Here is a 15,147-nt window from a genome sequence, read left to right on the forward strand (position 1 = left end):
GAAACCGATAGTTTCCACTGTCCGTGGTGCTGAAATGCTTCGCACAGAGGTATATCCACAGATACACTATCATAATGTAGATCTAAACTTGTCATTCAAGGTTTTTTTTAAATTTAATTTCACAATTGTATGAGATCTTGCTATAGCCATAACCTAATGTGCCTCTGAAAGAATTCATTTAAGCAAGTTTTATTCAGAATGTTGGACCCCCTGGAAGCCACCTTGCATTGTGAGTGACAGCTTCCCAAAGAAATCACCTTTGGAAGGGGCCGCAAGGGGAGCAGATATACTATAGAAAATTGGTTAATGCTTGACGCTGAGTGAAAGACAAACACAAAACGTTGAGGTTTTGAGTGCCGTTTAAGTGCTTTTCGTGTCACAACCGAACAGCCGCGGCCGGCTTCATGCAGCGGTGAATTCAGCCGTGGAGGCTCTGAACCCTCAGGATCTGTCCGTCACTGTGTGGCTGGTCCAGAGTCAAGTCAGCCAGAGGGAGCTGGATGCATGCAGGAAACCAGAGGATTGGGCCTTCCAAATAAAAGAACATGTTGAATTTTTGTAGCACTAATCTCAAAATAGTTATCTCACTGACAATTGCATGAATCGATCCGATGCATGTGCAATCATCACAACATGTTCAGAGCAAGAACTCGGCAGCTCTGCCATGTTGAAAATGAAACGCAATAAACAGTTTAATGCTAGTAATTTGACAATATATTGGAACATCATGCAATGTATATGGTAAAAAATATATATTGTACAGGCAATGATTACTCGTGCGAACAGACTCATCAGTGTAACAAACACATTTGGTAGAGCTCTCTAAGTATTGTTTGCAAGTTCGTTGTTCGTGCGTTTTGTTTTAGAAAAAAAAACAACAATTGCTGTTTCAATGACACATAAATGTTTTTCTTGGTGAACATTACATTAATACATTAAATAATTCATCCAGCCACCCGTCTTGCTGTTATGTTTATTCATTTGTTTGTTTGGTATTTATAAGTATTGCGGCCACGGACGGAAATGTAATATATTGTTTGACATCACCTGATCGGCTTATATTTAATGATTTGCGGTGTTTGTGCGTAGAATGGATGTTTAAAAAGTGGGCGTTTTGAGAAAGGGGGTTGGATACTCGTAATGTGAAGGGACGGAGCGGACGCGTCGTGCGTAATGAGCGCAGCCTCTCTTCGCGGAGAAGTGAGGCAGTCGAGAGAGACTGTCGGACTCGCCACAGTCGCGCTCGCTTCTCTGGGAAGTTAAAACGTCCGCAAACCCGACTCTCCCCCTTTTAAACCCTCCGGGGGGAAAAAGAAACGCATATTTTACGCGACCGACACTTTTACGCACATATGTGAGCACAACGTTTTTTGTTTTGATTTGACTCCAGCTTTCGCCATAACCGGCGGCGATTTCTACCCACCGATTGTCTTTATTTGTCTATGGAATAAGGCTTTACATGACATTTCCGCACACAGTGAAGGAGTGTTTCTGAATGAAACTTTCTTCCTTTTCTCTTGGAGGACCGCAGTAGCGCCGCTGGGAGCTCTTTCTTGTTTGACAGCACCGCTGTGGACCGCTGGATGGGACGCGGATAAAATGTTTGGTCACCTCAGGTTCGGGGGGTTAACAACCATGTCAGGGGTCGTTCGTTTTAGAAAATGATTACTGGCAGAATCGACGGTAAAATAATGGTCAGAAGATGTCTCGTGACGTTCAAACCGTTCAGGTAAGAGACAAAGAGACGATTCGCTTCACACTATCCCGTCACCACTGGCATTGTGACTGCTTTGTGTGCATTCCTCTTTACTGATCACATGTCCCCCAACCACATTAAACCAAGTTACCTCTCATCAGGCTACACTGAAGCCTATTACTATGTGTAGACTACATCATAAGGTGTGTGTGGGTGTGTGCACGTGTGCTGTTACTCAACAAAGCAGCCACACACCAGATGTTTTGTCTCCCAGATGAACGAGATCTGGATAAAGAGACAGCTTGCATCTGTAAATCTTGAAAGAGCCATTGTAAATAGCTCTACCAACCGAGCTCTAACTTAGTTTCCTGCTGCATGGATAGCTACATTATCACAGTGCAGCCACGCTTTGTTTGAGGATATAAATCGGAGACTTTAGGGGATTTCTTACACATGTTAACCACAGTGAGAGTTGATACTTTTCACTCCATTGAGCTATGCTCAGTCAGCTTGCTTTATTTGATTTACTGTGACAGAGGAAGAGTAATGGCAGAATTTAAATCATAAAAGTAATTCATCTTTTTTCCCCATTTTTCCCTGGAGGGTGGAGATTAAATGTAGTTGAGAGTCACATTGTTGCTCCAGCCAGAGGACCGCCACCACTGATTACTACCAGGTTTCATTGTCTAACATTGTTACATTTTTAGAAAAAAAAAAAGTGTTTATGTGAGGCTATCAGAGTGCAAAAGCTCTGGAGCAACATTTATGGGGGGGGGGGGGAAGCAACATGGTTCATGCAGTACAGTAAAAAAAAAAAAAAAAAAGCAGACCTGGCCTTTCAGTTTTTGATAAAACTGTGCATGTTTTGACATCACAGACAAATAATTGTTTTTGATTTTCACATTAAAAAACAAACCAGATCTCTGGTTTAGAGCTTTATTTATTCACTCCATCTAGATTTCATTACAGACAAAAACAAATCAGGAAACTCAGTTTTCTGGCCGGACACATTTCGTGGTGTGATGCACTTAAGATTATAGCAACAGAGGTGTTGAGTTTTGGTCATTAAACACAGATAACTATGGCTTTTTACAACAAGAATGTTAACTAACATGACTCATAGTTTGATAAGCCAAAGCACAACACTGAGGAAAATCACTCTATTTATGAAGCACGTTAGATAATCTTTCCCAGAATTTTTTTGGTAAGTTTATGTGCCAGAAAGGAAAAAAAAAAAAAAAGTTTCTTGGAAACACCACAACTAACAGCTCACACCTCCACCCAAGCTCCAGCACGTCGGCCAGTATTGCTCTCTCTTCAAAAACCATCTACCTCGAGGCAAAATCAGATAAGTCCATATGTGTGAGGAAGCCAGTTAGCTGATAGCACATCTCTCCCTCTGATCCAATTAGAAGGAGCAGAGCATTTACTTTAAGCCTGTTAATTAAAGACTCGTCAGGCAGGACCAGCACATAATCCTCTGATATCACCCACCTAACGCCACTTCGGAAAAACGGCTAAATGATAAGAGAGGAAACGATTGCCCTAGGACAACATCAGGCCAACTTCTACACACCCACACAAGCTGCATATCTCATTTCCCTCTTTTCTCCTCTACATCACTTCATTTCTCACTCATATTACTGCCCTTGCATCTGTTCTGCACGTACATAAACACACACGATTATTAATTCTTTGATCGATGAAAAGAAGAGATAAAGTGGATTAGAAAAAAAATAGCTGCAAAATAGCCAATTTTCTCTCTTGTCCTCTGGGTAACCTCTTTATCTCTTCAAACCTATCACTGGTGTCTTTCCTCTTTCTTTTCTCCCCGCATTCATACAAGTGATTGAATAAGCCAATGAAAAATAAATAGCTGAAGTAAACAAATCCAGGTCACGTCATTCATTTTGATTTTCTTCTTCCTCCTACTTGGAAGGGTGACCACATGGTGGTATTGTAGTAAGTGTCTAATCTCTGGCTCATACTCTCATATTAATATTAAATAATCTCTTGATCGGAATTAGTTCATGTGATTGTATTCACATGTTTTGTTAGTCTCAAGTTCTCGGACAATGATGGAGCTATTCTAGTACAATCCACAATATGCTAACAGATGGAGGGACTATCAAATGTAATATTATTACATTTTGTGGGAGATACATAGAGATGAATGAGAAGGAGGAGTGGATGACAGGCAGCGCTTTGAAACGCAGTCTCTCATTTCTTCATGTTCTATTGTAGAAATTGGTAATGTAATGCTGCATGCAAGAGCACTCATTGGCAAGTTAGCGCCTCATTCTGAAGCTACTTGCAGTAATCCTGATGGTCATAGTAATGTGAAAACGCTGTTTGATTACCCGCTTCTGCCACCAGAAAATGAAGTTATTACTAAGAACTGAGAAGCCTAATTTCAATACTCACAAATTACTGTTCTGCTTCTTCCAAGTACGTCCTCTATTATAATTGATTTAATATAACTACGGCTCAGAATGTGTTCTAACCTCTCACTTCTAAAGTGTATGGCAAACAATTGAGACAGCTTTTCTTTTTGGGGTAATTTCGCAGCATTTATTAGTGTAATCGGTTAGACTCAGGTCTTAATTCTGATTATCAGTCAATGCCATATATTTTTGTGTTGGGAAATTTTCCTCCTCAAGGAAACTCTGTTGGCCGTCCTTGAAGTCTCCGAAGTGTATCATGGCTCAGAACAAGACACGTTGGCTCTATCCTGGAATATAAACTCACCCTGGGGGCTTGCCAAAGCACCGTGCTCTATACTTAACAGATTATTTGCCATCATCTTGATCAATTTGGGTCAATCACATCAGTTCAATAAATGTCCTTTTAAGTGGCTATTCTTTCTTGATGTTGATAGAAACGTATTTCTTACGGTTTCATCCATATTAAGAGGTTACATTGAAAAGTGTGCGTGACAGGAGCTACTTACCATTCCAAAAAGGGCTGTCAGACTCCCCACTGGCTAGGCATTCAAGCAAACAGCTCTTTGCCTTTCCTTTGGAGGGAAAGCAACAGTTATGAATAATTCATTCATTTGTTACGCTAAGATTAAATTTCTCAACCTCTAGTGTGCAAGTTAAATGGTTACCTTCACAGCTGCCTTTAAATTACATTTACATGAATTTGGATAATTAGATCATCTCAAAATAGAATACCTTTTTATTGCATATATCTTCTGGATATGTTTCTAAGTTAATATGAGAAAACAAACTAGTTTCGGCCTCTTGAATCGAAGTCAGATTTCTTTATTGTCACATGCTGTCAGTTCGTCTTTGTGCTGCACTATTTCCTCAAAATGTCTCATGAAATTTCCTCTGGGAGTGAGCAGTGGTGCAGAATGCGTTTTTAAAGTAGGACTTGACTTGTTAGTCGTGGAGGCCAACTGGTATTTTGTCCACTGGATGAAAATCGCAGATGGCTTTTCCTCTCGGTTTCCCCAAAGAGTCTTGGAATAATAAGATAACCCCTGATCCAAAGACACTGAAGAGAGGAACTTAACTAGGGCAGGATTTACATGGACACAAAGACCTGATTTTCAACTCTTTTAAATGAGAGATCTGCTTCAATCACAGCTGTCTAAGAGCGAGTCGACACTGAGTCGCGTTTTATTTTTTTCCCTTTGAGGTATGCTAGCATCTCAAACATCTGTGCCACAAAGCAGGGTAAAGCAGAAGCAGCGTGCTATAAAACTGGGCCCGCAAAATCAGATTTCAGTGTGCTTTCTAGGTGTATTTCAAAATTTGACTGCATAAAACCTCGATGCTTTGTCATTGTTTAACATGGAGCATAGATGTGACCCAAGAAGTGCCCTCTGAAAATGGTCGTACTTAATAACTCAGGATGACACAATCTTGACGGTATTACATAATCTGCTGACCTGGTTGTATGTGGCTCAGGACTGAGGGGGTGACTCGGACTAATCTGTGTTTTCAAAAATATACTTAGTATTATAACACTGTTTTCCTCCTAAATATCTCATGTCTGGATGCCATCTGTCCTCTCCTTTCTTTATCCCCCAGTACACCTTCTCATATTACATATTTCCTTTCACTTTGGCTACACTTAGGAAAAATTGCTCTGCCTTCTGTTGACACTTGTCTCCCATGTTCGGCAAGTGATATCATCACAACACGAGTTTGTTTCAAGTGCCCTCTGACTTCCAAGATTCTACTTTTCTATGTGCGATCATTGCTCTATTTATGCTCTGCCTTCAGGAAGTGATACTTCTTGCCTTTTCTTTGCAGACTTCATTTCTCACCTCTCCACTTTTCTTATTGTCTCATCTTCGCATCTATATTTTCCCTCTTTTCTGCGCTGTCAATCATTTTGTCTTGCAAGTGTCTCTTCTATTTCTCATTGCTTTCAACTGCCTGCATTTCTAATTTTGTTTTTCATTTATCGCTCATTCATTTATCCACTCCTTTGTCTGCCTCCACCTATTTCCCCTTCTACCTCTCTTCATTTATTCCAACTAGTCACCCGAAGCATCTATTTACCTGCCCTTCCCAATAAATTTGTCTATCCGTCTCAACTTTCCTTTCATCCATAGCCTCTCTCCTCCCTCTGTGTTGCAGGATATTCGTGGTGGGAATAGGCTTCTTCAGCCTGTGCTTTCTAATGACCTCTCTGGGGGGCCAGTTTTCAGCAAAGAGACTCGGGGACTCCCCCTTCACCATCCGCACAGAAGGTACTGACATGTTTTGTATGTGTGAGAGAGACTGCATCTCCGTCTGTTTATGTAAACACCTCTTTCACCCAGATTTAAAATGCTGCGATGTCACTGTGAATTGCAACTTGGTAACGCTCCATGGTATGGTGTATATCCTACTAACAAAGTTGAAAAGTCAAATTTTTATAACCTTTATATGAAAAAAGAACTCTGTTAAAATAATTACTCACGTCAAGTTGAGTTTCGAGTTATTGAGTTTTAATGTCAAATATCTGAGTGACAGTTTTTGACCTGCCTAGTACTCACTGATGACTGACATCGACCTAATTGACTCCATCAAACATTGTGAGGTTGGGAAAATGATCCAGCATTAAATCTCCACTTGTTGTTTGGTGTAATTAATTCCTTACTTACATGTCGAGAACTGATCTTTTATTGGATTAATGCATTTTTAACATACATGTAACATTTTGGTAGTTTTATTACAGTACTAGTTTTTTGGGTCTATTTTTAAACATTATTTCAGTATGACACCTTTTTCAAATTGGAAATATAATATTCAGAATAATACAAAAAACATTTGATGATAGCAATTTTATTTTGAGTATTATAATTATATTCTGTCATGGGGGTCGAGCTAGTTTCTTATGATAATTTTGCATGTTCACCATATGCCTGAAAGAGGTTTTCAAGTTTGTTTTTTTTCCCACAATCAAAAGACTTGTTTGAATGTGAATGTGTCCAGTTGTCTGTCTCTATGTTCAACACCCGATGAACTGGCAGCCTACAAAACCATTTCATAAAGGAGACATTGTTGTTTTACAGAAAATATTTAGTTTGAAGAAATGTTTTTCATAAAATTGTACAGCTTAATATTATTCAAGTCCACACTTGACAGAGGTGAAGTGTTGATAAACCTGCTACCACTGTGGCACCCTTGGAAAAATCATCATTCTTCTAAACATCTCTTGGTCTTTGCATCTGAGAGCTCAACTGGCTCTCAAGCTGATGCATGCACACCACAGTCAGTCAGTCCCACTGGGACCTTGAACCCTTATTACCCTTTGCATTCCACATTCAGGAATCACATGCTTGACCCATATGTGGGTTCACTGTATGATCTTTCCGTCAATAGCAGGAGATATGCCTGAAGGACTGGATTAAATTTATATTAATAATCATGGGATTATGTTATTATTTGTGAAGCTGAATAGGTAGTAGCAGTAACTTCAGAGCAAACAATTTATCTAACCTACTCAGTTATTGCAAGTATCACACAGTCTGAATTTGGTGATATAAGGCATTTTCTTCACAGCTTCTATGTTCTCTCCTGCAACAGAGACAGACATGACTGTAAAATCCAGTAGATGTTTGTTTTCATCCAGGAAATGTGCAATCAACCAGCCCTGCTTTTACATTCAGTGTTTCATGTGCCTCAATGTAGATTCCCCCATTGTCTCTTCAAAGATCGCAATGTTGTTGGTGAGGTCCGGATCAGTAATTCATTGTTCCACAAATGACAGACCTTCCTACCCAGCACTTCATAGTCCAGTCACTAACAAGTGGCAGCGCTCGCACAAATCTGTACCTCACTGCTGTAATAACTGGAAAGAAGTCTGAGAAGGTGTCACCACACTTCATATTGCATTTGAATACAGAGATGAAATGAGAAGGAGAATTCACAGGAGGATCCCATGTTGCTGGAGAACCCTCCACAATATGCTAATACAGACTCAATCGAATGGTCTCCTAAAGCACTTGCAATCAGAACTTTACTATTGTCTTGTATGCCAGATATATATGACAGAAAATATAGAGATATATATACAGGTAGTGGCTAAAAAAACTACTATGAAAGCCTGTTGTCATTGCCTGGTTTCCTTCATTAAATGTAATCTGGTTTTATGAGTTTATTAAGTTCCCTCAAGACATTCCCTCTTGATATGGTGCTCTTTGTGTTCTCAGGGAGCATTACATCTTTGGTCTTGTACTTGTCCACAGTACGAATGTGTCACTACTTACCTTGCTTGCAAAAGTAAAGGACATGTTTTTGTCGACTTGTATTTTTTTCTACATGCACACAGTTTATCTTCCTCCTTATTCTGAGATCTCTTTTAAGAAACATGCCTTATATTTATTAGTATTGTTGGTAGTGTAGCCAACGGAATTTGTTTGTCAAAGTAGCTTTAACAGACACACCCCAGTTTTCTTTTCATTGATTGTACTTTTTCCTTGACTTGTGAATCCAATTAGTTTTTTGGTTGATGTCATTAGCCCCAGGTTGAACATATTTCTCCAACTTACATTATACATGTATTCAAAGCCCATAAGATTTATAACAAAGTGTGGGCTTCTGTCCACAAACTCGAATAGATCTGATGCCATTATTAATAAATTCCCATGTCATTACCCCCAGAACATAGGCTGCTGCATGGACACTCACGCCTGTGTCTGGTAAAGCCATATCTCACCAGTGAATTGCCATTATTACATTGACCACCCAGCAGTATCACATGACACAGTGTGTAGGCTGAGCGCCAATGGCAAGGCAGGAAAAAAAAAAAAACAGTGCCTTTGTAATCTCTTGCTGTACAGGGTGTGAAGATTGAAAGCCAGAGGTCATTTTGCAGAAGCCAACCACTTCCCACTCCTGCGAGAGTTAAAATAAGAAATTCTGTGATGTGAAAGTGTGTGTGTGTGCGTGCGTGTGTGTGTGTGTGTGTGTGTGTGTGTGTGTGTGTGTGTGTGTGTGTGTGTGTGTGTGTGTGTGTGTGTGTGTGTGCGCGCGTGCGTGTGTGTGCACGCATGCTCTACAGCAGCTGAAACTGGCCATGTGTCAGTCTGTGTGGGTGTGCAAGCAAGTGAATCTCAAAGCACAGGTTACAGGAAGTGTGAATCACTCAGGTGGTCCTGCACATTGTTGTGTGTTCGCATTTCTAGATGGATTTTCCCAAAAGGAAAAATGAGCTGTTGAAAATGGAAAAGAGAAAAGACAGGACGTAAATGACGAAAGAGACACAGAGGGATATTGAGACTGGAGCTGCGTGTCAGGGATAATGGGGGTGGGGGTCATATGGGATTACTGTGTTGGTGATGAATTGAGATCACTGTGTTTGTGTAATAAATTAGGATTTGTGTGTACATGCTAGTGTTTCTTCGTAAAATGTACTTGATTAATCAACTACTCATGCATTGTAGCCGGGGAGGACATCTGGAGCAAGCTCATTAAAAGCTGTATAGTGTCCAACTGTGCTTACCCAGAGGAGTTAACTGTGTGTGCGTGTGTGCGTGTGTGTGTGTGTGTGTGTGTGTGTGTGTGTGTGTGTGTGTGTGTGTGTGTGTGTGTGTGTGTGTGTGTGTGTGTGCACGTGCGCGCAGGCGTGGTTGCATGTACTTTGCATTGTTTGCATTCTTTATGTATTTAAATATCATTCTGCTTGTCTGTGCATAAACGACACCCCTATCTCCATCATCTCCGCTAGCTGCATTAGTTTGTGTGTATGCCTTTCTCCCCTTGATGCCCGTCTCTGTGGTCTGTTACCTCACTCTGTTTTTGTTGCATATTCCCATTGTGTGTATTTGTGTGAGTGTTAATGTGTGTTTGTGATGAGCTGGCAGGAAATTGGCTGTTAAATGGGGCGACAGCGGCAATGTGGGACAAGATTGAAACCACAGAGACTGTGAGACCGCTCCATCTGCTCTCTGCGAAATCGGCCCCGCAAAACAACTGGCCCTTTCATTAAGCCTTCACTCGCCACCTGCAGAGAGCACACACACACACACACACACACACACACACACACACACACACACACACACACACACACACGCTTTCAGAAAATGTGCAAAGTCATCATATTATAACTTTCCTATCTGATATTGGACTTTATTTTTACTGCACAGCAAAACTGTTACTGTACATCCGTGACAGTCTATTTTTCTTTTTTTTTTAATTAGTATTTTATTGTGTTTTCCAAAATGTACAACAGTCAATCCTTCACAATACAAGCACATTTCTCCCAAACTCAATGTCCTTTATAATATCCATACTTGTAATAAAAGGGAATACTCACACAAAACAAAGGAAAAATAAACAGACAAGAAAAAGAAAAATATAAATAATACAGAAATACAAGAAACAGTTGTAGCTCAGAACCAGGGGTAAAAATTAAGAAATACTTTATGTATATATATATATATATATATATATATATATATATATATATATATATATATATATATCTACCTGGCCTCTGTAGAAAGGATTTCCGTCCTCAGACATGCATCACTCAGACAAAAATAGTCCACAAAAGCATACATACATTACAGTAGGTCCTAAACAAAGTCAGGTCTATGTTGCTGAATATATTGAAGCCATCCTTTCCAGTTATCCTTGAATTTGTCAACTTCCAGTCTAAGAGACGCAGTCAATTTTTCCATATTATAAATGTTTAACATTACATCCATCCATTCATCAACAGTAGGCACCAGATCCTGGCGCCATCTCTTGGTTATTGCCTTTTTACCAGCCAACAACACAATCCTCAGTAATTTACCATCTTGTTTATTTTTCAAATTCAAAGTCTTTAATAATACAAAATACAAAATCTTAAAACTAGTTAGAATCTTAGTTCCAAAGACCTCCTCTATTATTTTTGCTATATCTACCCAGTATTGATTAATCAAGGGGCAACCCCAGAATATGTGGAAGTGATCTGCTTTAGCTTCCCCACAGGATCGCCAGCATTTGGTGTCCCCGTGTTTTCTCTGTGCCGGGGTCGCAAAGAACCTTATGGTATTCTTCCATCCATACTCCCTCCAAACCAATGAATTTGTAGTTTTCCACTGGTAATTGCTTATCTCCTCCCATTCCTCTCCTGACAAAACTATGTTAGCTTCCCTCTCCCATTTTTCTTTTACATATTCTGTGCCATCTGCCTTCAGATCCTCTATTGCCTTATAGAGTCTGGCGATTGCTTTCCGCACTACCTTGGAACTACATGCATCCATTAAAACCTGTATGATGCCTGACCATGGTGTACCCAGATTAGCTTTTTTAATTTCTTGTCCTAAATAATGCCTCAGCTGTAGATATCTGTGAAAGTCCTGATTCTTGAGGCCATGTTTATCCTTTATGTCCTGAAAACTCATCACTGTCCAATGTTTGATAACTTCCCAATGCATTTTTGGACCATTCTCCCATAATTTAAACTACTATCTAATTTGTTGGGAGCAAAATCCAAATCGTACGCGATCCATCTGAGGAACCTACATTGACTTCCCAAACTATTTTTCCTCACAATATTCGACCATATTTTGAGTGATACCCCTAACCATGGATTTAGATATTCTTTCCACTGGGACCTCAGTTTCTCATCATTTATTATTGTTTGTACTGGGAGCCCCTCAAATAATCGTTCCTCAATATCTTTCCACCTTGCGGAGTATCCTGGGTCACAGAGATATATCAACACCTTTAACTGTGTGGCTTGGAAATAGCTTTTTAAACATGGAAGGGCTAGACCGCCATCTCCCTTTGGCAATTGTAATGTTCTATACTTTATTCTGGGTTTTGCACCTTGCCATATGTATCGAGATATTATTTTGTCCCATTCTTTAAATTCTTTCGTAGTCAACTCAACTGGGATGTTTTGAAATAGGTATAGTAGCCTGGGTAGTATGTTCATTTTGACCACCCCTACTCTTGAAGATAAACTCGGATATGGTATTAGGTTCCATTTGTCCAAATCGTTTTTTATCTCTGATATTTTGTGATCATAATTTGAGTATTTTAATTTTTAAAGTTCTTTTGGTAAAATGATACCCAAATATTTTATAGTGTCCCGTTCCCAATTGAAATTGTAATTTTGTACTACTTCTGGATTAGGCTCATAATTAAAAGACTCACCGAACACCCCTGACGACACTCCCGTTCTAGTTCGATCCGATCAGACAGGCTTCCATTAATCGTGATTCTTGCTGTTGGATTTGTGTACAAGGTTTGGATAGCCCCAATACATTGTTCGTGAAAGTTAAACTTCTTCATTACCCTGAATAAAAATTCCCACCTCACAGAATCCAATGCCTTTTCCGCGTCTATCCCCATTATAACTGCTTCCAAGTTCTTATCTTTGATGTGTTTCATGACGTGTAAGGTCCGACGGATATTATCATGTGTTTGTCTATGCTTAATAAAAAACCTGTTTGATCCAGACTAATAATTTCTGGCAAAACATTTTCCAGGTGACGTGCTAGGATTGCAGTAAGCAATCTATAATCTACATTGAGCACACTTATTGGCCTATAGTTTGAACACAATGATTTTTCCTTGCTCTCCTTTGCAATCACTGAGATTATTGCCTCCCTCCACGAATCAGGAATTGCTCCTCCTTTCATTATCCAGTTAAAAGTTTTATACAGCATTGGGGACAAGGTTTTCCTATAGGGTTTATACCATTCCGAGGTATATCCATCAGCTCCCGGGCTTTGATTGTTTTTTAGTTTGGAAATTGCTTTGTTAATTTCTTCTTCTGTAATTTCTGACACCAATAGCTTATTCTGTTCTTCTGTTACATGAGGCAAATTTAGACCATCCAAAAAGTTATCTATTTGGGACTCATTTTGGGCGTCTCCCTGAGAGTATAGCTGTCTATAGTAAGATTCTAAGCACTTATGCATTTCTTCTGTTTTGTAAACTATAGAGTTTGTTTGTGAATTTTTTATTTTGTAAACATGGCGCACTTCCTGCTGTCTTTTAAGCCTATATGCCAGTAATTTTGTGGATGCACTCCCAGCCTCCCAGTACCTTTGCTTAGTGTAAATGAGTTTATTCTGGATTTCTTGTGACAAAATGTCATTAATTTCTGCCCTTTTCTTTTTAATTTCAGCAGTGATTTTACCATCTAATGTGTCTTTATGTTCTCTCTCCAATTTTTCCAAGTCAGTTTGTAAATTTTTAAGTGTTGCCTGTTTCAATCTTTTTTTGTATACCGATCTTGCGATTAGTGTCCTCCTCATAACTGCTTTGCATGCGTCCCACAGTACCGACGGAGACATCTCCCCATTGTCATTGTGTTCCATATATTCGCAAATCTCCCTCTCAATTTCATCCTTCATTTGACCATTAAGTAAATTTGAGTTCAGTCTCCACAATGTTGTTTTCTTCTCTGTGCTCATAGTTAACTCCAAATACACCGGACAGTGATCTGACAAATCCATCACTCCGATGTTTCAGTTTATTACCTTATATCGATCCTTGGTATAAATTAGAAAATAGTCAATACGTGAATACATTGAATGTGGTGCTGAAAAGTAGGTGTAGTCTCTTTTAGATGGATTAAGTTCCCTCCATATGTCCAAAATTCCTAAATGCGTTATTGTTTTTTGAATTTTGTTGCCAACAACATTTTTATGCTGTACTTTTCCAGATTAATCCAGATGTGAATTCAGCCTCTGATTCAGATCACCTCCCCCTATCAGCATCCCTTGTCCCTTTGTTGTCACCATAGTAAAGATTTGTTTAAAAAAAGTCCAATCTGACCCCGGGGGCGCATAAACATTCAGTAAGGAAACCATTTCACCGTCTAATCTTCCTACCACCAAAATATATCTCCCCTCTTTATCTTTGAAAAGCTTCAATTTTTCAAAATTAATTTTGTTTGATATCAGTATAGACACCCCTCTTCTATGACCTGATTTATTTGATGATGAGTATTCCTGATTATAGCCGTATCTCTTTAACTCTTCATGTTCCCTATTTGTTAAATGTGTTTCCTGTAGGAAGATTACCCCAACATCTTCTTTCTTCATTTTACTGAGGACCATGCTCCTTTTAATTGGGTTACACAATCCATTAACATTATAGGAGGCTACTTTCATATGACCATTTTATATATAGTTTTTTTGACACAGCTCTCTGAACAAAAACACTTTTTACCCCATATGCTACAACAACTGAGAACCAAGGAACAATAGTTAACACAAGAACATAAAAAAGAAAAAAGAAAAAAACAAACAAACAAGATTTCCAAATCTGAGGTCTCACAGTTTCCAACCTTTTTGAGCCATTTCCCAGCTCAGAGGGAATATCCCCACCCAACTGGGGGCCCTCGTGACCTTTTTTGGTCCTGTTCATCTACACAGTCTAATAGAAAACAAGTTTTCCCAATTGAACTTAACTTGGAAATCAGAAAATTGATCCCATCTATCTTGTGCTGGAACACTTGTGCTAAGGGTTGCCGTACGTATAGCCTCCCCTTAGTCCTCCTCCGTAGGTCTTCTAAAGGCCTGTAGTTTCTCCTTGTATCCTTTTGAGGAGGTTTGCCCTCTCCTTTCTTTTTTCGCCACATCAGATGCAGGATCTTTTCCATTGGGTCCTCCGCTGGTTTGATGATGTTCACCCGAAACCCTCTGTCCACCATATCTCTGGTAGCCTCTGCTGCTGTGGTGTACAGACGCGTCTCTCCCTCGTAGTAAACGCGAAACTTTGCTGGGAATGGTGTTTGAAATCTGATTTTCTTCTCCCTTAATGCTCTTTTTGCTTCAGCATACTCCTTTCTCTTTTTCATCACCTCAGGGGCATAATCATGATCCACGTAGACCCTCTGTCCATCACAGAGAAAGCCCTTTTTTTCCCATGCTTTCTTTCTAATTTCTTCTTTACACTTGTAGCTTAAAAATTTTACTGCAATTGATCTTGGAGGTGCATTGATGGGCCAAGCGCTCTGTGGGCTCTCTCCACACTCAGCACATATGAGGTGGG

At 39.6% G+C, this 15,147-nt stretch overlaps 1 protein-coding gene across 1 annotated transcript in view; it reads left to right on the forward strand.

Moving 5' to 3' along the window:
* Positions 1–1,661: 1,661 nt before the first annotated feature.
* Positions 1,662–15,147, forward strand: part of LOC308149365 (alpha-1,6-mannosylglycoprotein 6-beta-N-acetylglucosaminyltransferase B-like) — a gene marked incomplete at both ends in the record, with an annotated part of 118,012 nt that continues 104,526 nt past the window's right edge. Inside the window, 2 exons of the mRNA XM_080521076.1 lie at positions 1,662–1,729; positions 6,292–6,404. Of these exons, the coding sequence (XP_080377202.1) occupies positions 1,662–1,729; positions 6,292–6,404 (181 nt within the window). The remainder of the gene's footprint in view (positions 1,730–6,291; positions 6,405–15,147) is intronic.

The sequence above is a fragment of the Blennius ocellaris genome, assembly GCF_963422515.1.
Source record: "Blennius ocellaris genome assembly, chromosome: 3".
Classification (NCBI taxonomy): domain Eukaryota; kingdom Metazoa; phylum Chordata; class Actinopteri; order Blenniiformes; family Blenniidae; genus Blennius; species Blennius ocellaris.